Below are 22,396 nucleotides of genomic sequence, written 5' to 3'. Positions count from 1 at the left end.
GAGGTATTTTTATTATATCATACTTTCTGATAAATCAGGGGACAAAGGCAGTTGGACCCTGAGTCAAAGTCCAGCTAAACAATTCAGTAATTTTTCAAGTATGCAGTCATATAGTGCAGGCAGCTAGAGGTTGGGCTGACAACTGAAGTGTCAGTTTAACAGCTGCTTCATTTCACTATCTCTCGGCTCATAAAGTTTATTTTTAATGAGTCTGCCTGTAAGACCACTAAAAAATGACCTTCACAGAGAACTGCAAGGACCCACAGTGGTGGCCAAAATAGCTTTCTTGGGCAGTGTGTAATATCAGGCTGACCATAGCACAGAAAATAGGCAGTATGGTGAGAAAGACATTATACTAACTCTTGATGAGAATATTCTGTATTTTCATGCAGAAAGATTATTGTGATAGCTGTGCAAGTAACCCACTACATTCAACTCATATTAATCTGGACACTTTCATTGACTTTAACAATGTTGCACCAGTTTGCATCAACTGAGTGAATCACCTGTGATTTTAAAGTTGTGTTTAGGAGCTGTAAGCTGTTTTACAAGAAAATACATTATTTAACTCCTATCACTGATAATGAAGAGACTGTTAATTCTTACATTCTTACATTAACAGAGGCTGTTAATTCTTAATCCCTGTACATTGGCTTGCTGGTCTTAGTCAAAACTCTCTCCTAATGAACTCTAGTTTTCACCCACTTTCCTTACCTAAACACATTCCAACTTTCTGTTTTGTTACACTATTACTAAGAGTATGCTGCTAGTCTAACTCAGGGCAGTGTGAGCCTGGAGGGGTAGCTGAATATCAGGGAAAGGAACTTCTGGGTTGGAGCTTGGGAGGATGAAAAAAAAGGTGCTCTTGAAGCTGTGTATGAGTGGTGTGGCCAAGGGAAGGAAGGATACTTGGGTTGGGAAATTGAGATTTCTGAGTATGACATATATTTTTTAAAAAAAGTACCAAATTGAGCTGTAATTTTAAGAGCTAGTACATCTGAGGTACTTTAAACCACCTGGCTACTTTTGAAGTAGGTGTAATAATTTAGTCCTGTGGCAATGTGGGCACTTGCTAGACCTTTTTTATCATTGTGTCCAAGAGCAACCAAAATGTCCTGCTGAAAGCACTAAAGGCTATACTACAGCTCCCACTTCTGCTGCTAGAGATCTGTAAAATTTTGCACTGAAAAAAGAGCTTTACTTTTTCAAAAGTATAAAACCTAGTCAAAAGTAGGATAATTTTTATTTATTATTTGCATTCCAAAAGCAGCTGAGACCAAGACTTCTGTGCACAATGAATGGTCCAAAACCATAACAATTTGGCCCCTGCCATCTTTAAAATGTGAGTTTAAAGTCTGGTAGGAGCATGAAAAAACAAATTGGAGGTGAACATAGAGATGAAGCAAAAGGAAGGAAAATAATGCAATACAAAATAAGCTGCTAAATAGTTTGACATTTTTCCTACCAGTGTTTATATAAGCATAAGAGCACAGTAGACTTTTTATGAGGATTGATCATATTGCTGTTATTCCTAGTATTGAAAAAACATTTTTGTTCTCCCTTAAACCCTGCCTTCAAGTTGTGTGACGCCTTTCCCACAGTACATCCTGAGGCACATGCTAGATTTGGGAGTTCAGCTTTATGGACCGTCTTTTGTGTTCTATGTCTTTTGGGCTTGACTAAAGGTGCACTGAATATTGTTCATCCTCAAAATCTGGAAATATGTTCTGTGGTCAATGAACAGCTGGACGAGTTCCAGAAAAAGTTGTTCTCTTATGTGTTACTGTGTTGGCTGATGTTGTTTGAGCTTGCTACTGAGACACAGCATGTGAGCAGATGAGGCAAATGGCAACATTTCACAGGAAAAATGCAAATCAAGTTCATCTTTGCTTCTGCTTGTTCCCAGGAAAGTAGTTCATAATGTTATGTGTACAATGTCAGATCCCTGAATTTACCGAAATTTATTTTCTTCAGTTATCACACCTTTTCCCCCACTATTATTTTCCTACATGATTACTGCCAAAGCCTACTTCTAAAAGGAATGGAAACTGCACAAAATTATGTCTGCAAGCAAGCATCTTGCCTGATTGTTTATTACAATATTCTGGAGACTAAGGGAGGTATTTCTGCTGCAATATTTGTTAAAAAATCAAATAGACAAATTAATGGTCTCAGTTGTCACTGAATATTTTTTTCCTAAATATTAATCATACCATTATGCTTGTGCTGGTGTACTCACAGTATAGAATAGATTTACTCCCTGTCCATGATGCAGCGAGCAGGTATTCTCCCAAGTCTTAAGTATTTCTAGGGTTTTAGCAAGGCTTTTGTGGTTCAAAACAATCCCCAGCTACTATTAGAGACGACTTAAGGCCATAGATGAAATCTGAAGTAGCCACTTTGCCCAACCCCAGCTGTGTTACATATATCTAGTTTACATGAAGACTGCTTAAGAATGTAACCAAAACATGAACCAACAGCATGAAAAAAACCCAACTGCTTAGAGTCTATATGTCAGAGGAGAATTTCATTTTTTAAACTTCTTGCACAACAGTTATTTTGAACCCTTTCAAACACTGTGCTACGTGCTACTTTTGCTATATATTCTATCCTTTAGTCTATCCTTTTATTTCATTTTTTGTAACGAAGGCCCACATATCCACACAAAGTGTCTGTGGAGATCTGGAAGTGGCAAAACTATCTTTACACTCTCCCTTCCACATCACCAACACATTGTCACAGAATCATAGAATCATCAAAGTTGGAAGAGACCTTCAAGATCATCTAGTCCAACTGTATGTTACATTAGTAATTTTTCCCTCTATATATGTCAGTAGTAAGGCCAAGCCCCAAGCAATTAAAGATATATTTATAAAGATGGTGCCAGCGTTTTGGTTGTCAGTTGCATAGCATTTTCTCTTCATCCTTCCTGCTGAGAGTGGGGTCTGTCTAGAGTAATTTTCCTTTATTTAAAACCTTCCAATTCAGGATGTTCTGTGTTTCCATGAAAATTTAGCTTTCAATTTGAAAGAACTTGTGTTTGTATACATAAATTCATATGCATGTTTAAAAATAGGTTGTTTAACACATATGCTTTTTTTTTAGCCTTGCCTGGCCTTGTCATATCTTTGTGATACACTCTACATCTTCCTGGGATGCTAGGTCAGCTTTGAGAATTAATCAGATTCACAAGTCAGCTTCTTATCAGGAGTATAGTTCTACCAGCATATTTGTTTTGGATCACTAGCCCTGAACAGATCTGCTGGGAGAGCTACTGCTAAAATGTACTCTCCCTTGCAGATACATAGGAGTAATTCATAATTTAATTTGCATTTGTTGGGAAAAGCAAACAGGATTGTTCCAAGTTAACATCTTTGCGTTAATGCTACAGAAGAAAGCACCATAATGCGCTTCCAACTAAACCATCTCTCTTGCATTGACTGGCTAAGATGGGCTGGCAGAGATGAAAGGTCTACTTTCCCATAGTAAATTAGATTTTAAATGTAGTGCCTTAGTATTTATTCCTTTCAGAGCTCTTAGTTGTATGAGTGGCAACCATGGTTGTACAGGTGTTCCTCTGAGGAAGGACAGTTCCTTGCTACATCATGGCAGTAGATTAAAGCCACAGTCTGGCCCATGAAGTTCCAAGAAGCAAATGATGAAACACAAGAAATTCAGAATCTTTCAGTACAAAATTAATGATTCTCTGATAAAAATAATATTTCTGTCATCATAGTCTATTATTTTGTCTTATTTTTAACAGGACAAACCTATTTTTTTACTAGTTTTAATATTTAATATTTTGACTGTATTTAGAATTTATCATACCTTTTCCTCAGTAAAGTAGGTTCTGATATTAATTTTGATCTTCTGGTACAGATTAAAGAGCACCTCGCTAAGGGACAGAGGATGTTGGCTGGTGATGGCATGTCCCAAGTAACCAAGACACTGTTGGATTTAACGCAGAGGAAAAATTTTTATGCTGGAGACCTTCTAATTTCTGTGGAAATTCTCAGAAACGTTACAGACACATTTAAAAGAGCGAGTTATATCCCTGCGTCTGATGGGGTGCAGGTAAGAGAAACATTGGTAAGGTAATGTTTCATTACCCAAAAAAAACCCAAACAACTGATGGAGTTTTCATCAGTACACTGCATGTCAACTGTTTCACCCACTGAATGATAGACATAAGCAGTGTTCACATAAAAGTAAGATACAAGTTTAAAATAGGAAAAAGACTCAGCTGCATTTAATAAGACAAATATCTAAAACAATGCATCAAGTGAAAAATGTAAAATACTTTCTTTGTAACCTTCATTATCTTTGTCTTTCAAGGTTTGGTTTGATTGATAGGGATGTGTTGGTATTTTTTTGCACTAAGCATTTCACTAGTGTTGTTTGTTCCAGTACATTTCAGTTCAAAACTAGTTCATTTTTAGTTCAAAATCTTTCCACGATGTTATGTTATTCAGGCATCACTTCTTCATTTCAGATAAATAAAGCTCATTAAAAGTGCACAGGAGTGATGGATAGTGCATTTGATATGAATTTTCTATTTCACATGTTAAATTAACTCTTCTTGTACAAGAGGACAAAGAAAACGCTGTCAGAGCTAAAACCACTATAATTATTTCTACATAATAGGCTGCACAACTCATTGTGTAGTGTTGATTAAAATAAATATTACTGAGGACTTCTAAATCAGGATATTGGTTTCATATGTATCTGAAAATCTAGACATTTTTCAAAGGTTGTAGATGTACTGAAAAAGAATACTAAGAAGGTAAATATATATATTATTTATGAAAAAGAGAGCTTAATGATCATTCATAAATTACTAATGAAGTTATTAATGCAGGTCACGTATACATATTTGTGTAACAGCAAACAGATTATAAATACACTTGGGAATGTATGCATGTAGATGAAGGGAGATATCTTGGAAAAGACAACTTTTCCATAGTTAAGTTTTCAAGAGCTTGCTATTGCTTTTTACCTTTTCTAGTTTTTCTATGCATAAAGAATGTTAAATTCTGCAATAAAACCAACATTTCTTGTGTTTGCCTGTAGCCAGCTAAAAGTAATAATTTTTTTCAAACAGTGCTTTTCAAAAAGCATTTTTAATGAACAATCCTTTTTTTAATTGAATGAGAGTCTATCTTTTCCTACTTTCCTGGTTTTACCATTAAACAGTGTGTTGTTCACTGAAAATTTTTCATGCAGTCAGAAATGTAGTAGCCCAGTGTGACTTCTTCATGGTTCACAGGCACTAAAGAAATCTTAGAAACAGTCTCAAGCAACTGCTTGACACAAGTGATTTTGTTCATGGGCTTAGCAGATCAGGTCATTTGCAGTTTACACACATTACAGAGAATTTGATTCTTTTCCCACTAATAACGGCACCAAAAGTTCTGTTCACTTCAACAATGTAGAGATGTTTCCAAAATTCGTAACAGTATTCTGGCAGAACTTGGCAAAATTATTAACTATTTTTTAAATAATTTTTAATTAATAATTTTGAAGTGAAGACATTAAAATTCATAAGCCACATTCTGAAGGAAATAAGGAAGGATTTCTCAAATCAAAGAAAAATAGCTATATTTCAGTATTTGCATGCCTAAATACCAAGAATTCTTAAATCTCAGCAAAAAAAAAGGTACTTAAACACGAATAGAAAAAATAAAAGTTAAAAAAAATTAAAAGAAATTTCAAGCTAAGGTAAAATAAAAAGAAAACAATACATGGTGTTCAGGAAAGTAACTGAAATCAGAATCAAGCATATGTTTTGCCCAGGGGATATATTTAGCAATATTCCCATTACTGACATCTGATGATATAAAATGAAATCCTGTCTCAGTAACATAAGTTTAAAATTTACTGTCAATTTCTGAGAAACCTGGATTTTTCCATATGTAACAATACTTCATATTCTACCATGCTCTGGAGGATTGTATTTTCTTTTTATTTTTACTATTATATATTTTCATACTTTCTAGTCCATCATCAAAATAAGTGACAAAATGATGAAAATGAAGTTAATTTGCACAAAAATTCTTCTTTCTGAAGAAGCCCTGTGTGGTGTTCTAATTACATTCTACATTTTGAACTAGATAAAGAGCAGAATTTTTTAGTTGGTGGATTTCTGTTTTAAAGAAATTATCAGAAAAGCATGAGTGAGGTTTAAAATCCCTGAAAGTCATAATTTATCATTTTGCATGATGTCGGAAAAGTAGGTTAGGATGAATTGTGGGTAACAGTACTTTTTAAGACCTGAAAACAACACTTGCATTAAAACTGAGAAAGGAATCCTATATCTGTCTGAGTATATTTATTTCTTATACATTCCATCCATCTGGATAGTCCCGCAACTGCCTATAATCTCTGTGTTATATCTAGTATTAATATTCATCAATAGTGTAAAAGATGTGATTCAAAGATTCCATAAAAAAAAAGGAACAGAAAAGTGAGATCAAATTTGAAAATTTCAGACTAATTACTCAAAATGAAGGTGCTACTGCCTGATATGCTGCATAGTAAATGTCACTTGTTTAGGCAGACAGATACCAAGAGCAAAATAAAATTTCTAAAGTATGCATATCTAGTGGCAAGTTATTTATTATGCAACTCTTTTGCCTTTTGCACCTTTTAACCTTTTTTTTTGCAACAATATTTATATATACATTGCATAAACAGTGTCAGGAACAAAAATAACCCTGTATTAGGCAGTTAAACAAGAAGCTGTCCTGGATCAGTGACTGAAAATTGCAGTACAGTAACAGACGTAATTGCAAGACGAGTCATTCAATTCTTCTGCAAGCAAGGTCTTTCATGTAGTATGTGAATGACACTAAAATACCCTGTATAGGTATACTGAGGTAATGAGATGGCCACTGTACTTATGTAAGAAGGATTCTACCAGGAAGGTAATAAAAATTCTAAATAAACATAGTATAAGCAACAATTTGAAACACTATTCAGAACTGTTGTAAAAGGGCTTAAGCTACCTTTCAGGACAGGATGGCAAAGTGAGTTGTACAATCCCTTGATGCAGCCAACATGAAACAAAGTTTATCCCCAAAGAATTTAAAGCAATATAATCCCATTTATATTAGCCACAGGCCCATTGCTGTCAGTCAGGGATTAAGAGGATTGTCCAATCCTTTTTCCCCCTCCACCTTCCTCCTCCCACACACATATTTCCCTATGTTGAAGTCCAAAACTGGAGGTGACTTAAGGCTATCCATTAATTCCTCTTAGGGAGGAATTCTTCTCTAGCTGTATAAAAGGATTTATGACAGCTTTATGCCTGCAGAGAGGGTCAAAGAATTTGGACTGGAATAGAGAACTGCAGCCATTGTATTATAGAAGAAAAAATTAAAAGGAAGGAAATTAAATTAGGAAAAACATAACTGTCCATTCCCAACTGTAATTGGCATTATCATCAAAAAAGCCTGGGCAAAAATAAAGGACTTCAAAATTTGGTTCTGGCTGTCCCAACATTTCTTGTAGTGGCCAGATCAGTAATATTTAAGCCCTGCCATGGAAGGAAGGAGCTTCAGTCTCCAAGGACGTCCAGCGTTTACTGTAGTAATACCTTCGGATCACATCCATAATGCTGCTAAAATTTGGCCTTCATACTTGTCAATCATTTTACTAAAGGGCAATGTTGTTTCTTGCAGCATTCATGCAATAAACAAAAGAGTAGTCAAAGTAGAAGAATGAATTTTAACCCTTCCTCTCCTGTTACATTTTTGGACTGCATCTCATGTCTATTCATTATTGAAGCAGGAAATCCATTTAATCATCCTCTCTTTAATTCGCAAAGCACTGGTATTGCTGACTCAAAAAGCTACATACTCCACTGCTACCATAAATATGACATCAACCAGTGATAGAAATAGAAAAAAAAAGATCTCAAAAAGAAAGACATTCTTGTTGCCCAGTTCTTCATTTATGGTTTATTGGCAAGTATGAAGTGTATATCAAGTTATTGCTCATCTTTTGTTTGTGCTTGAGTCTAGGATTATTGATAAGATTTTCACATATATTTCTGTCAATAATTGGTCATTTTAATGCTTACATGTACCTAAAATAAACATAAAATTTAATTAACACATAACATTATTAGCAAACCCATGTAATATATCATCTATAAGAAACATTTTAACTCCTGAGTGTTTTTCAGGCAATCTAGGCTCCTCTAGATAGTTCTCATTGCATGGACATGGATACTGTTGCTATTAAGGCTTAACCTGTTTCTGCAGGGGAATCGGTGGCTGCAATGTAAGGCAAAATTAGCTTCAAACCAGCTCCCCAGTATGATAAATTATCCCACACTGAGTTCCATGCTGCTGCAGCTAGATGGCTGATGACAAGTTAAAATTAAAATTTCTGTCAACTACGTTTCTACAATATTGCACTGGAAGAGTGCAGAATTACCGTGTTTTGAAAAGCATTTTCCTCAGGCAAAATCTTCATAAGGCCAACTCTACCTAGTAGAACTCTTCTCCAAAATTACAATGCCCTAAAGTAAAAGTGGTTATAGTGCCATGAAACTGCCTTGGCCAGTTTAGTTTATTTTACCTGGGGAACCAGTGAAGATATACATTTTTCCTAGATGAAGTTGCATCTGCACAATTGTGATTTGCTGACCTGGTTAAACTGGCATAATCCTTTAAAATAAATACTAAACATAACTCCTTGCATTGTGCTTAATTTTGCTACTGAAGACCTGAAAGACATTAAATGTATTCCTGGTATATAAGCAATACATAGTATATATATCCTCTTCTTATCTTCAACTTGACTAGAAACTTTTCGTCAGTAATCCTGCAAGCTGGATCAAACCATGAGAACATTTTTCTTTTGTGTCCTATCGTTAATCCATTTTGTTTCTTCTCATTACGTTTTTTGTGTTATTGAAGCTTACGGATATTTTGCTACTGACTTCAGTGAGAGGAGAGTTGTGGCCTTATAAATGTACAGAATTATTTGGTCCAAGTTCAGCAAAGTGTCAGTCACCTCTATATTAAATTTGGTCAAGTTAAAGCAATTTGTATCTGTGTGAATTTTATAGTTAACGTAGTTAACTTCCTAGTGATTAGGCATAGATAGATCCTCTTGCTTGTCAAGCAGTTAGTGTTAGGACTAGATTAAACTGGTAAACTGTTATAATGTAAAAATAGTTTTCACAAGTTTTATTCAATTTTCTGTCTTAAAATGTTTTACTTATATGGTTGTGAGACACCTTAAGTGTCTGTGACTTCTCATATTTTGAAATTAACGTCTTTTCAAGCATATTAAACACTAAGATCGAAAGTTATTTCTGCTCTAATTTTTGTTCCTGTGCAGTTTGTACTTAATAATGAGTTAAAGTTACTTCTTACTTAAACCTTATTTAAGTCCTTTTTATCGCCCAAATTGGCTAAAAACTAAGTGCAGGTGAAGTAATGACCATTAATCTGAGTTCCGCAGGGTCCTGCGGTTGGTATTACGGTTAAAAATTTTTTAGAGGTTGTGAGAAACTTAATTGCACTCTTCAGTTAAGGTTAGTGGAAAGTACATGTATCTTTTATGAAGGAACAGATAAATTATAATTGGCAGGCTGTAGACAAAATTGACATTCTGCACAAAATGTGATACAAAGATGAGAACAGACTGCACAAATTCTTAGCTTTTAAGGATGAAGAAGTTGGGAATACAAATTGGTAGAGAGAACAGACAAAATTAGAAAGGAAATTTCTCCACAAACATTTGGAAGAAAGTGATTTTTAAAATGTATGATTCAAAATTGAAGATGTCTTAGCTTTTTCTTTTTCCCCCTTATTCTTAAATGAATAGGAGAATCAGATAAAGAAATTAACAGGCTAAGGCCAAAGAATCAGAAACTATTGCTTTTATGTTGAAATTCCTAAAAAGATAGAGGTAGATGTAACATTTAAAACTAAGAGGCACTTGGTTTCAAACAGTATTTACCAATGGAATACCATTATATGCCCTATGTTTGTTTATTAAGGATAATTTTTATGTTTTGAATAGAAACTAAAGACCCCGAACCCAACTATACTTTGGGTTTTTTGAAAAATATATAGTTGTCTTGTTTCTGGAATGAGAGTGATTTCCAAATAGAACACCATCACACTTAGAAGTTTAGCAAGCCTAAAATGGTTCTTGTTTTATACAGAGCATTACTATGGAACGTGATCATATAGCCAAAAATTAACAATTAACCATGTATTATGTGCCCTATATTTTGTTACCTCATCTCATCCACTGACAGAAAATAGGCTGCAGAACTTCATCTGTAATAGAAAAAGGAAAGCTTTCTTTATGTCAAATTAAGGATATGGTAGTTTATGCCATTGAAATAATTTTACTTTGTCTTTTATCTGATTGATTTTTCAGAACTTCTTTCAAATCATTAGTAATCTCTTAGATGAAGAAAACAAAGAGAAATGGGAAGATGCACAACAGGTAAGATTTTACAAAGTGTAATATATGGTTTTAAAAATCAGGTTAAACATGCACCTGACAGAAAATCCTAAGTAAGAGAATATTTTGAAAAAAACTGATCCTTTTCAAAAAGGAGCAATTTCAGGACCCACTGGCTAATTCCTTAGATTAAAAGAATATAAGGTGCTTCTCTTGATAAACAGATTTTTATTACATTCCATAGGATTATTCACTATGTCTTTGCTTTGGATGTTGTATTGAAGTACATACAAAAACTGAAAAATGCTATTAAAGGCTATCTGCAGTGCTGCTTTTGTTAAACACAACACATCAGAACTCACCTAAAGACCTCATATGACACCATCAAAGAACTTAACAGAAATGTAAACAGTAGAACTTTTCTAAAGGTTGTATTTAGGAGAACAGTTGTAATTCTCAGACTAACAAATTTCTCAACTAATTTAGCTATGATGATAGCATTGTATAAAATAGGAAAATGTAGCAATAAAAAATCACTATTTTATAATAACAGAGTCTAAAATTCAAATAAAACTCTTTTTTTTGGATGTAAGAATTTCCTATATGCTTATACCAAGAAATTATAAGACAATAATTACATCATTATAAAAATATAATTATTATATAACTATATAAATATATATATTATATAAAAATATTTATGTTAATGAACATAACCATAATACCGTCAAATTTATTTACATATTTATTTATATACAAATAACAGTGACAATGGGGATTAACAGTTATGTACAGGGGAAAAATCATGGAGGTGGTGAAAGCCAGGGAAACATTTCTATATAAAGAATGCTTAAACAAACCAAGGTATTTCAGTATGGAAAATAGTCAAGTGCGCTTATGTGCAATAGAAGATTTTAAAATCAGGAGTGGTTTGGAGAATGCGATGCGTTGTCTTCTTCTACCTCCACTTTGCCTTCTTACCCATGCCTTGTCCACCATCTGTCCCACAAAGATCAAGAAATGACTCAGGAGGAAATTCTGAGAACATGGAGGTAAAAGAGGGAAAACAAATCTCCAGTTCCCTCCCTTCCTTGCTCCTGGTAGAAGAAGTGGTGTTAAAAAACAGAGAGGGGACAAGTTATTTCTACTTTTCCATAGCTCCTTCTCTCTATCTCACAGCACTGGTAGGCAGGCAGGAGCCCAAAAGAGCACCAAGATGAGCTGTACACAGGAGCAGTGGGCCCATAGCTAACTGGTGATAAAGCTGGAGAGTTCACTAAATCTTAGAGTTCTGAGATATGACCTCCCCAAAAAATCATACTGCTGGTCTTATTACTGTTCTTATGCAGTAACACAGGCAGTCTTAAAGAAACTTTGGAAGCGAGTAACCTTTCATATCAGCTATGAAGGATAAGCAGGACCCCTAGGTATTCCTAAGATTCTTTTTTACTTCCACTATTGAAAGGAAAAAAAATTCTATGCAAAATATTATTTTCTATGATATTTTGCACAAAACATTGAAAATTTAGGGTTAAAAAGAATTGTATTATAAAACAGAAAAAAGTATCGCTTGAAATTACTACATCCTGTATGAAGATTTTTTCAGGTTTTTATGTCAAAATCAAGGTAGGGACTGAACTTGAAAAGAATCTGTGCAAGCCATTATGTGCTATGAATACAACCCAGTAAAAACACTATGGACTAAAGGTGATTCTGTTTCTGGTTCAGCCACTCAAACAAATTTTCTGCAAACCTAGGTGCATTCTAACCAACCTTTTTGCCAGCTTGCATAATTTTCTTAACCTCCTCAACTACTGTTAGCATAGTTCTCTTAGCCTGTTTTCTGTATTCTTTGCTGGAAAGAAAATCTGACTTACTGTCAGCAAATTGCTGATTTCAGTCAAGTGTACAGCTGCAATGCCTCAGCACATCTTTTTTTCTAGATTAAATGCTAACAGTTGATACCATTAATTACAGGTTATATAGGATTCAGATAAGCAACTCACTTTAATGCTTGCCTTTTTTTTTAAGAGCTGATGTAAAGCATCAGCTTTAACACAGGAAGCCACTTCAAGTCCACCATGCATAAGTTTTATACCAGTGTTTCAAAACACAAGAGCTGTTTTGCATATTCTTAATTCATGATCTGCTGGCATCCTATTGATTAACCAGTAATTCAGATAGATAAAAATGCAGAGTACCTCTATAAGACTAACTGCTCAACAGTTTCTGCTGAAGTTATTACTATAAAGTTTTATGTGGAAAAACTAGGGTTTAAAAAATCTTTTCATTGAAATTTTTCCTTAGTATATAATCTGTTAGTTTGTGTGCTCTGAATGAGATGGATGCAAAAACCACACTTGCTACCTCAGTTACTCATCATTAGGAAAATGGAAGTTAAATCTCCTTCACTTGAAGCAATATTTGCAACCTCTTAGGATAATAAATGTCACAACAAATTCTTCTTCAAAATAGTATTGCTACCCTACCTTTTATAAAAGATCCATGGAGAAAACAAAGCACATTGTGAAATTTGCTAAGCAATTCCAAACAGTTATGGATATAGATCAATAAAGCAAGATGAAGATGGAGTTCAACATGAAGCAATTTATAGTCTCTATAGGCATTTTTTAGAGTCTGTAGTCCCAGCAGTGGAAAGAATGGGTTGAATATTGCTCATAAAGTAAATTTGGATATCTCACTGATATGAAGTAAAAAGCTCCATGAATGGGTCATCCATTATTTTTCTATTACTTAAAATTGTCTTGTTCATAACAGGACATAAAAAAAAAAAGAATTTTTTTATATATGTGATATGAACAGAACTTTTAAGCTTATTAATAACTGCTTTGATCTTTAATGCTGTTTTGCTAATGAATCATTATTGTTGAATATAAAAAAAGTTAATGTTTTTGTGATCGTAGTAGCTTACAGCTTTGCAAATAAAGTTTCTTGGAAATGTGCTAGTCCTTATCATTTTGAAAGTCAAATTGAGAGGCTACATTAGCAACACCAAGGCTACTGCAATTTATTTTAGTTTACTGTGTCCAGTTCTAGCGCAAGACATGAACATAATGGAAAGAGCCCAGCAAAGAACCAGGAAGACATTTAGGGGATTAGAACATCTGATATTCAAGGAGAGGCTGAAATATCTGATACTATTTTGCTTGGAAGAGTAAGGGTCCTGGCAATACTAAAAAATCTTGAAGGGGAGGGGGTTTAAGGAAGACTGAGCCAAGTCTCAGTGGTGTGCAGTGACAGAATAAAAAACAAGGGCAAAACTTAAAATACAGAAAGTACCATTTATATATAAGAAAGACTGTTTGGCTGTGAGAGTGATTGAATGCTAGAACATGTTGTGCAGGCAGGCTCTGGGGTGTCTGTCCTGGGAGACATTCAAAATCCAGCTGTATGTGGTTCTGGGCAGCTTGCTAGAGCTCATTTTGCTCTGCACAGAGCAAATGATCTCCAGTGGCCCCTTCCAGCTTCAGCTATTCCATGATTCTATTACTCCACATCAGCAATGAAAATAGAACTACCAGTAAAAATTTATATTACTTACACTTTGATTAAAGCAACAAAATTTATCATCCTGGAGAGGGCACAGTAAGATTTGCATTCAGCCATTTCTATGAATAGTTCTGAAGTTACTGAAGATATCTTCCAGAGGAAGGAAGAATATTTTAATTGGAATTCTTCTGTAATATGAAATGCTGTAACCATTAATGAAAGTAATGGCCAATAAGTTTTTGGTGCAATGAGTTAGAACAAACATTCCACAGTTCCAGTGCAAAGTTGTCTTCACACAACTTTCTGGGAAGTAGTGTCTGTTTGCATGAGGATTTAATAACAAATGGGTTGTTTTACAGTAACAGAAAATGTTCTGTTTTGAAACATGGGAAGAGAAAATTGACTGTTAAGTCTCACATTTTATTTGAATTTGCTGCTGTAGAGATTTTGATATTAAAACTAACGTAATGTCTGACCTTCCTCTGTTAGATCTATCCAGGCTCAGTGGAGTTAATGCAGGTGATTGAAGATTTTATACACATTGTTGGAATGGGAATGATGGATTTTCAGAATTCATACCTAATGACTGGAAATGTAGGTAAGAAATAGAAATTTCTTTTATCAAATTTATGACCTATTGAAAATCAGAAATTGCAAGTATATAGAGTTGCTGCTTCTATCACAATCCAAATTGGGCTGCTCCTCCTCCTCCAGATTATCTGTATTGCTTGATTATCTACTCTCTGGTTTAGCACACATGGAATGCCTTACGCACTGGACTCTTCATATCTCAAGATCTAAATGCAAAGTTTCTGAATCAAAACTAGGAAAATACTCATCAGAATACTCTGAACTATGGGTATATGCTAGAGTGTTTCCAGGATATACAGTGTTTCAAATGTTAATTTATAAAATTGTGCTAATTAAGATAATATTTATATACTTAATAGCTTGAGAAATGTTTACTTTGTTCACATTATATCTTTTAAAACTCCATTCTCCCAAAGAACAGCCTTTGCACATGTTATGCTGTGATAATAATCAGCATAGACAGATAATCAATAACTAAAAAAGGATCTATTAATTGCCAAAATAATTTAAGCCTAGAATTTCTTACATTAGTTCTATGTGTGACAGTTTCAAAATTTCATTCAGATTTATTTTTCAAACTTTGTTTAAGATACTGGAATGTTACCAGACAATATAGTCATACAATAACAAAATCAAATAAGAAAATGCTTAGCAACTGAATTTCATTCATTAGTAGTCATAAATGCTTCTGCAATATTGCAGCATTTTATTAAAAATTCAACCAAAAAATAATTTGAAAAGCTATTCTCTAAACATTTTGTCTTTGCTTAGTACTTTCATTATTCAATTACCTTTCTATAGCTACACTTTTAAAGTGCTGGGAAAGTATTAGGAAGTTATATGTAATGAACGAATTCAAAATATGTGTTTGTCTGATAGCAAAACTGGTGTTAATACATTCTCTCATATTTTGAGTTAGAATCTTATTGCGATAAGTTCTTCAGCATGTCATTAGAATGAGTTAGAAAACATGGTCATTTTGAAATTCGTTGGCAGAATAAAGCAGGGAAAATGTTGGATTGTCTTCACTGAAAATTTAGCTTGCTGTGCAATAGTAAATATTTATTACTGTTCTTCAGTTCATATTATAGAGTGACAGGACTGTAATACATTTGTCCTCTGAACAATGTGAAAAAAAACCAAGCTGGAAAATGTTTTAAGAAAATGTGTTGAAATAATCTGTGTCTCTGTATAGTCATGGTTTTGCATGGGAAACAGCAACATCTTTTCAACTGAGTCAGGAACCATGCTGTGCACTGGCTAGTTTAGATAAATGCAGAATCTTAACAGTCTTATTATCTTTCTCTTCCCACATATAAGATATTTTTAGGCACTCAGGAGTAGGCCTGTTCTTAACTATAAAACCATCAAAGGAATAGAAAGAAACTGAGAAAAATAAAATTAATTTAGTGGTTTAATCTGACTACCTAGCTCTGTGCTTTGACATATTGGCATGAATTTATTCCCCGTATGCTTGGTCAACCATCAAAAAAGGATAGGGTCACTGCTGTGCAGATCATTGACCAGAATACTTGAGCTCAGGTGACATGCTGAGACGGGGACAGAAGGTTCTTATCAGCAAGGAGTAATTTCTTATTTTCACTAACAAGGAAGGAATGTATCTGGAATAATTCAGCTTTAGTGTAGCTGTCCTCAGGGGGTTGGCATAGCTGTCTGACTGCCTAGGTACTCGGAATTTAGGAAACATTTATGTTGATCTCGGCTGAGAAGAATAAACTATGCAGTTGCTGACTTGTCTTAGCATTGATTATTCTCCACCACTGAGAATTTAAAAATGTCTGAGGTCTTATCTATAGCAATAGATAATATTCTTTTAAATCATAAATATTCTTTTAAATCAACAAACACATTTAATGCAGGAAGCGGATATTGTGCATAAAGGAAACCCAACTTTATCTATATTCATCTTTAAACAGACCAATCCAATAGAATAGTTTAAAGAATAGAATCATTGAATGGTTTGGGTTAGAAGAGATCTTTTCCACTCACTCAGGTAGCTCAGACCCACATCCAGTCTGACCCTGAATGTTTCCAGGGATGAGGTATCTACCACCTCTCTGGGAAACCTGTTCCAGTGTTTAACCATTCCTGTTGTAAAAAAATTCTTCCTTGTATCTAGGCTAAATTTACCTTCTTTTATTTTATGACCATTAGCCTGTGTCCTGTTGCAACAGGCCCTAGTACGAATTTTGTCCTCATCTTTCTTATGAGCCCCATTCCAGTAGTGAAAGGCTGCAATAAGGTCTCCCTGGAGCCTTCTCTTCTTCAGGTTGAACAAGTCCAACTCTCTCAGCCTGTTTTCATAGGAGAGGTGGTCCAGCCCTTTAATCATTTTTATGACCCTCATCTGGACAAAAAACAGGTTCCTGCCTTTCCTGTGCTGGGGACCCCAGAGCTGGATGCAGTACTCCAGGTGGGGTCTCACCAGAGTGAAGTAGAGGGTCAGAATCACCTCCCTCAACCTGCTGGCCGTGCTTCCTTTGATGCAGCCCATGACAGAGTTGGGTTTCTCAGCTGCAAGCGCATGTTGCCAGCCCAGGTCCAGCTTTTCATGGCTCAGTATCCCCAAGTCCTTCTCAGCAGGGCTACTCTCAATCAGTTCATACCCCAGTCTGTACTGATAGCAGGGGTTGACCCAACCCAGGTGCAGCACCTTGCACTTGACCTAGTTTAACACCTTTTGAGGTCCCCACGGGCCCATTTCTTAAGCTTGTCCAGGTCTCTGGTGTTGTCATCCACACCACTCAGCTTGGTGTCATCTGCAGACTTGCTGAGGGTGCGCTTGATCCTTTTGTCTATGTCATTGAGTAAGATATTAAACTGTACTTGTCCCAGTACAAACTCCTGGGGAACACTACTTGACATCAGTGTCCATTAGGACACTAAGTCATGAATTGCTACCCTCTGGATGTGACCATTCAACCAAATCCTCATCCACCAGAGTCCCCCCATCAAATCCATCTCTCACCAGTTTAGAGGGAAGGATGTTTTGGGAACCGTGTCAGAGGTTTTACAGAAGTCACTCTATCGTAGAAGGCCACTAGGTTGGTCAGGCAGGACTTGTCTATGGTGAACCTGTGCTGGCTGTCTCAAATCACCTCCCTGTCCTTCATGAACCTTTGCATAGATTCTATGAGGTTCCCAGGCACGGATGTGAGGCTGACAGGTAGATAGTTCTCAGTGTCCAGGGGTCCTAGATATTCCATAGTTATTTACCATACCTTTGCATACTTTTCTCAGATATATGAGAAAAGTGATTCAGTACTAAGTATGAACTGCTGCTTCTTTTCAGAAAAAAAAATCCAATTTGTAGCAAATTTCACAGTAATGCACTGAGTACTTTTTTCCTTCTACTGATTTCAGTTTACAAGTTCATTTCTAATTGAATGATGTTTCTAAGTGAATAGTGGTATATATACAGTTTAAACATCTAATTGTGTTTGACAAATATGCTAATCTCCTGACTTCTTCCACAGAGGGGATTTTATTTTCTCTTCCTTTCAAGACACACAAACAAGTAACTGTGGCTTAAAAAGTTACTACACAAAGGCCACACTGAAAATTGTGACTGTCCACTGCATATTCTCAGTTCATGACAAATAGGAAATGATGAAAATTACCTTAACTATACGATAGACTATCAAAAGCCACATTATAATATGTTTGAAAATAGCTGAGATACAAAAGGACAATTACCATGCCACTGTTAAACTTTTCAGTGTGATGACTTTTAACTCGTATTTTTCATTGCTTCTTAACAAAACATCAAAGACTGGTTTAAAATCCAGATGATCCAATATCTATACTTTATTAGATTATTTAAGCAGCTCAGTAAAATCATATGTATTTCCATTAAAGTAAGGCCTATCTCCTCTTAGCTTTCCTCTCAAGGATAGAGAATATCCTATGAATTACTTAACAAATGTAAAAGCAACAATTTGCTTTGATCATGCGTGGCTGGGACAGATGGTATTTGTTTTATTTGTATGCTCTCAGTTCTGTGTTATATTCCTTTAAGAAATGATTAGGTGAAATAAAAGCCTTTGAGAGGAGGTAGAAGCCTCCTTCCTCATCCTGCTCCTTCTCTTCTTCTTCCTCCACCTCCTCCTCCTCCTCCAGACCAGCTGAGCAGGCACAGGAAAATGATAGTGTGAACAAACAGAAGCTTTTGCTACCACTCAGAGTCCCTTAATTCACTGAAAGCACAGACCCACCTGCAAGGATACAACATGCAGAGGGAAAAAAATCTTTCAAACCATGTTGTCATTTTCTGTTAACTAATTGCTTTCAGTTTTGTCTGTTTTGAAAGTTGACTTCCTGATTTTAGATTAAAGTAATAATCTTGGCTTTTAATAGGCTTTTGATATTTATTTTTTTTTTTTGAGCACTGAAGGCCAGAGCAGATCCATCTTGAGACTTTGGCTGATTTGGGGTCCCATCACAATAAACCATTGAGAGCTTTGAAGATGTGTACTAGATGGTGGGCAAACTGCTAAGAAGAAATATTCCTCCTTTAACTTAAAAAGAAAATTTCTAAACTGGAAGATTGGAGTGCCAGAGGCATAGCTGTCTTTAAAGGTATAGGAGGAATGTGGAACTGGAAATAGGGATTAGTATTAGGAGATATGTATTTTCTAGGGCAGATTAGGATTCCTCTGTCAGAGAAAATTTTCCCTGTGTTTTCAAATATATTTCCTTAAAAGCAGCAGCCAAAAATTGGTTAAAGGACATTCTCTTGTCCAAAATCAAGCTTACAGCTCTTAGTTGATATTAATGAGAAACCAAATAATCTTGAAGTGCAGTGTGTTGTCATGGATGAACTGACAGAAAATAAAAAAATTTTCAAGTGGAAAGCCACTTTTTGTTAATGTTAATTTTATGAATAACAATGTTAGAATGATCAGTAATTTTATAAAGCATGCAGATATCACAAAGTTACGCAGACTAGTCAAAGACAGGAAAACCTGAAGATCTCCAGGGGGTACAGAAAAATGAAGAGGATATCTATAGGCAGATTAAATTCAGTGTTGACAGAAATGTAAGAGGGAGTAGTTCAAACCATTCAGAGAAAAGAACAGCATTAATGTGCAAAAAGAACACTCTAAAAAAATACAGGTTTGGTTTTTTTTAAATTTTCAGTAGCCATCACTTGCAATGCTCTTTTAAATTGAGATTTTATGGTTTGGATTCATTTTGCTTACTTTAACCATCACGAAGTTTGACAAAGTCACCCCAAGCTTTCTTTCAAATCAAGGGAAAATACTGCTTAGGAGAGCAACTCATACCATCTCAGATGTTTAAAATGAGGGTATGGGTTGTCTTCTGGAAGTTCTACCACTGGCTGTAAAGACAGCCTAGTGACTAGCTCAGGCTTGAATGATTCATGTCATCTAAAGCAAAGAGGAATGCTTTTTTGTGAGTAAATAAAACCTGTGAAAACCCACACTGAGAACTGGAATTACATGTACTCAACCGAAAAGTGAATACAAAGAGAAACTAGGCTGACATGTCTGTTTAATCTTGCTCAAGGAAAAACCAAAGATTCCTAACTGTACTTGAGCACATTTAATTCTGAATAAACGTGTGACCAAGGTCTTACAAGGAATAAAATAGAAACAAGTAGATGTCTGTATGGCGCATGCAGATAATGATATTATATGAAAAAATGAAGACATGTAACCCATACTCCTATGCATAAATCAACTTTTAACTAACAGCCTGTTATCTCTCTACTTAAAAAAGGGCTGCCGTGACATTGGTGCTCCAATGAGTAATCTGATCCAGTATAGTAATTAACATTTCATTTAAAACTTCATACTGAGCTGCTTACACAAGTTTTGTAGACATTGGCAGAGAACAAAGTCTGATTTCTGCCTTCACAGACAGTCTAGAATACCATATGGGAGAAAATTATTTTAAAAGTATCCATTGCCTCCTGTCTTTGCACTTTATTGTTCCACCTTCAGTCTTCCATTCCATGTTCATATACATGAAATTTTACAAAAACATTAAATAATCCTGTAGTTATATGAATTATATCATAAAATTTTCCAGTTCTAGCTAGGACACTAAGAAATGTTAGTGAAAGGAGCTTTCAGATGATGTACCTTCTCTAGCTTTGGGAATCCTAGAAAATAAGCAAGTTGGATTTCTGTGTTATTGTAAGTTGATTCACCTTTTCCAAGGTAAGATTTTTAGATCTTGTACATTGTAAATCCTGTTTATACTTTCTAGAAACTTCAGCACATTATGTGATTTGTTTACTTATCCAAATGGCATCTGCCTCATCTGCTTTGTATCAGAATTAGTGATGTGTATCTTAAATGCAGAACCCAAGATCCTCTGACTCATCTTTCATAAATGTATTGCTGGCCTAAAATATACCAAGAGACTGAATTTATTTAAATGTTTCAAAAGGTCTTTTTTTCAAATATGTTAAAGAAAACAGAAGAAAAAAAAAAGGCACAGCATTGATATTAACTTGGACAAAGGTGTAAAGAAAAGGTCTAAAATTTTCAGTTAGGAAACAAATATTTTAATAAACTATTACACATATACTCAGAATTCATTTGTAATGAAATTACAGCTTGTTCTGAGGCCGTGTAGTGCATAAGCACAGCATTGTGAATTTTAAAGTGGTTATTTGTAGTTAACAAAAATTCAGCTGCTAATATTTCAACATTTTCTCCTAATATGAAAGAAAACTGAACCTGTCACACAAACATAGATTTTGTAGAATGGCCTGAAACATCCATTTAGATCTCTCTCCTGTTTCCATCAAGTTATTCCAGAGCACCCCATGTTTTCACAAAGGAAAATTTAAGGGTGCAGCCTTTAAGCCACTGTGTGAATTACACTTGCTATTTTTAAGAATATGAACAGGAATCACTTCTTGTAGTTGCTATAGATGTGTAAATACCTCTGTAATGATTAACATAATTATTCATTTTTTTTGTCAAGAACAAGTTTTCACAAGAAAAAAGTAAAGTGAAACTTGCATGGTTTTGCAATGAAATACATTCTTAATAGATATAAAAACACAAGTTATCTTTAATTCATATAATATTTATATTGTCTTCAGACTTATACATACCTTTTGAATAACTAGTAAACTACACACCAAAGTAAGCAATATTTAGCTAACCATCTTTTCTTATACTTTATTACATAGTTTTGCTAGATAGACTTTTGCCAGTTTTCCTTTCTTCTCAAAAGAACCTAAAAGAGTCAATGCCCATCATCTTCCCATTTCAGGCTAGGATCTGAGGTTTATGACTGTGTCTATAAATATGAATCAAAAAGGACCCAGTGCAGGCTTCTGAATTGTTGTCCACACTATTTATTTCTTGACACCTATCCAAATGTTGTCGAGGTGTGATTCAGGGAATAGTCCGTGTGAGAAACCAGTCCTTGTAGGCATTCTCATTGTACTGTGGTGTGTAGTTGGTCACACTCTTGTTCTTGGATAGCAAGCATGGTGATCAGAACAGTTCTAAGTTCTGCCTTCTGCCATATGTTCTTTTCATGCATGACTTTGGCTCCTGGTTCTCATCCTCTTTGTCGCACACTCAGATGTAACCCACCAGTTTTTCCTGCCCCAAACTTGTATGCTGTTCCTTGAGCAGATGCTTTATTTATGTGAAAGTGAGCACTTGCCAGATTTTTTTTTCGATCCTCAAAAAAATCCTTCAACTCCTAAGATTCATACACAGCCAGTGTCACTCCCTTTTTCAACCCATATGTAATAATCTGTGGCTAAACACTTCTAGAAGAGAAAAAATAGATAAAAGAATAGGGAAACTACTGAGAAAAGTCAATTGCCATTTTTTTTATGCCCTGATAT

The 22,396-nt window shown here is 35.0% G+C and overlaps 1 protein-coding gene across 10 annotated transcripts in view; it reads left to right on the top strand.

Moving 5' to 3' along the window:
• ADGRB3 (adhesion G protein-coupled receptor B3) overlaps positions 1-22,396 on the top strand; it is a 459,919-nt gene that overhangs the window by 218,285 nt on the left and 219,238 nt on the right. For all 10 annotated transcript variants that reach the window (XM_064650227.1, XM_064650228.1, XM_064650224.1 and 7 more), the window contains 3 exons: positions 3,880-4,074; positions 10,405-10,473; positions 14,431-14,539. In XM_064650227.1, coding sequence (XP_064506297.1) covers positions 3,880-4,074; positions 10,405-10,473; positions 14,431-14,539 — 373 coding nt within the window. The remainder of the gene's footprint in view (positions 1-3,879; positions 4,075-10,404; positions 10,474-14,430; positions 14,540-22,396) is intronic.

This window comes from Pseudopipra pipra, chromosome 3, assembly GCF_036250125.1.
Source record: "Pseudopipra pipra isolate bDixPip1 chromosome 3, bDixPip1.hap1, whole genome shotgun sequence".
In the NCBI taxonomy this organism is placed as follows: Eukaryota; Metazoa; Chordata; class Aves; order Passeriformes; family Pipridae; genus Pseudopipra; species Pseudopipra pipra.
Note: the sequence above shows the minus strand (reverse complement) of the source record. Positions and strands in the feature narration are given on the sequence as shown.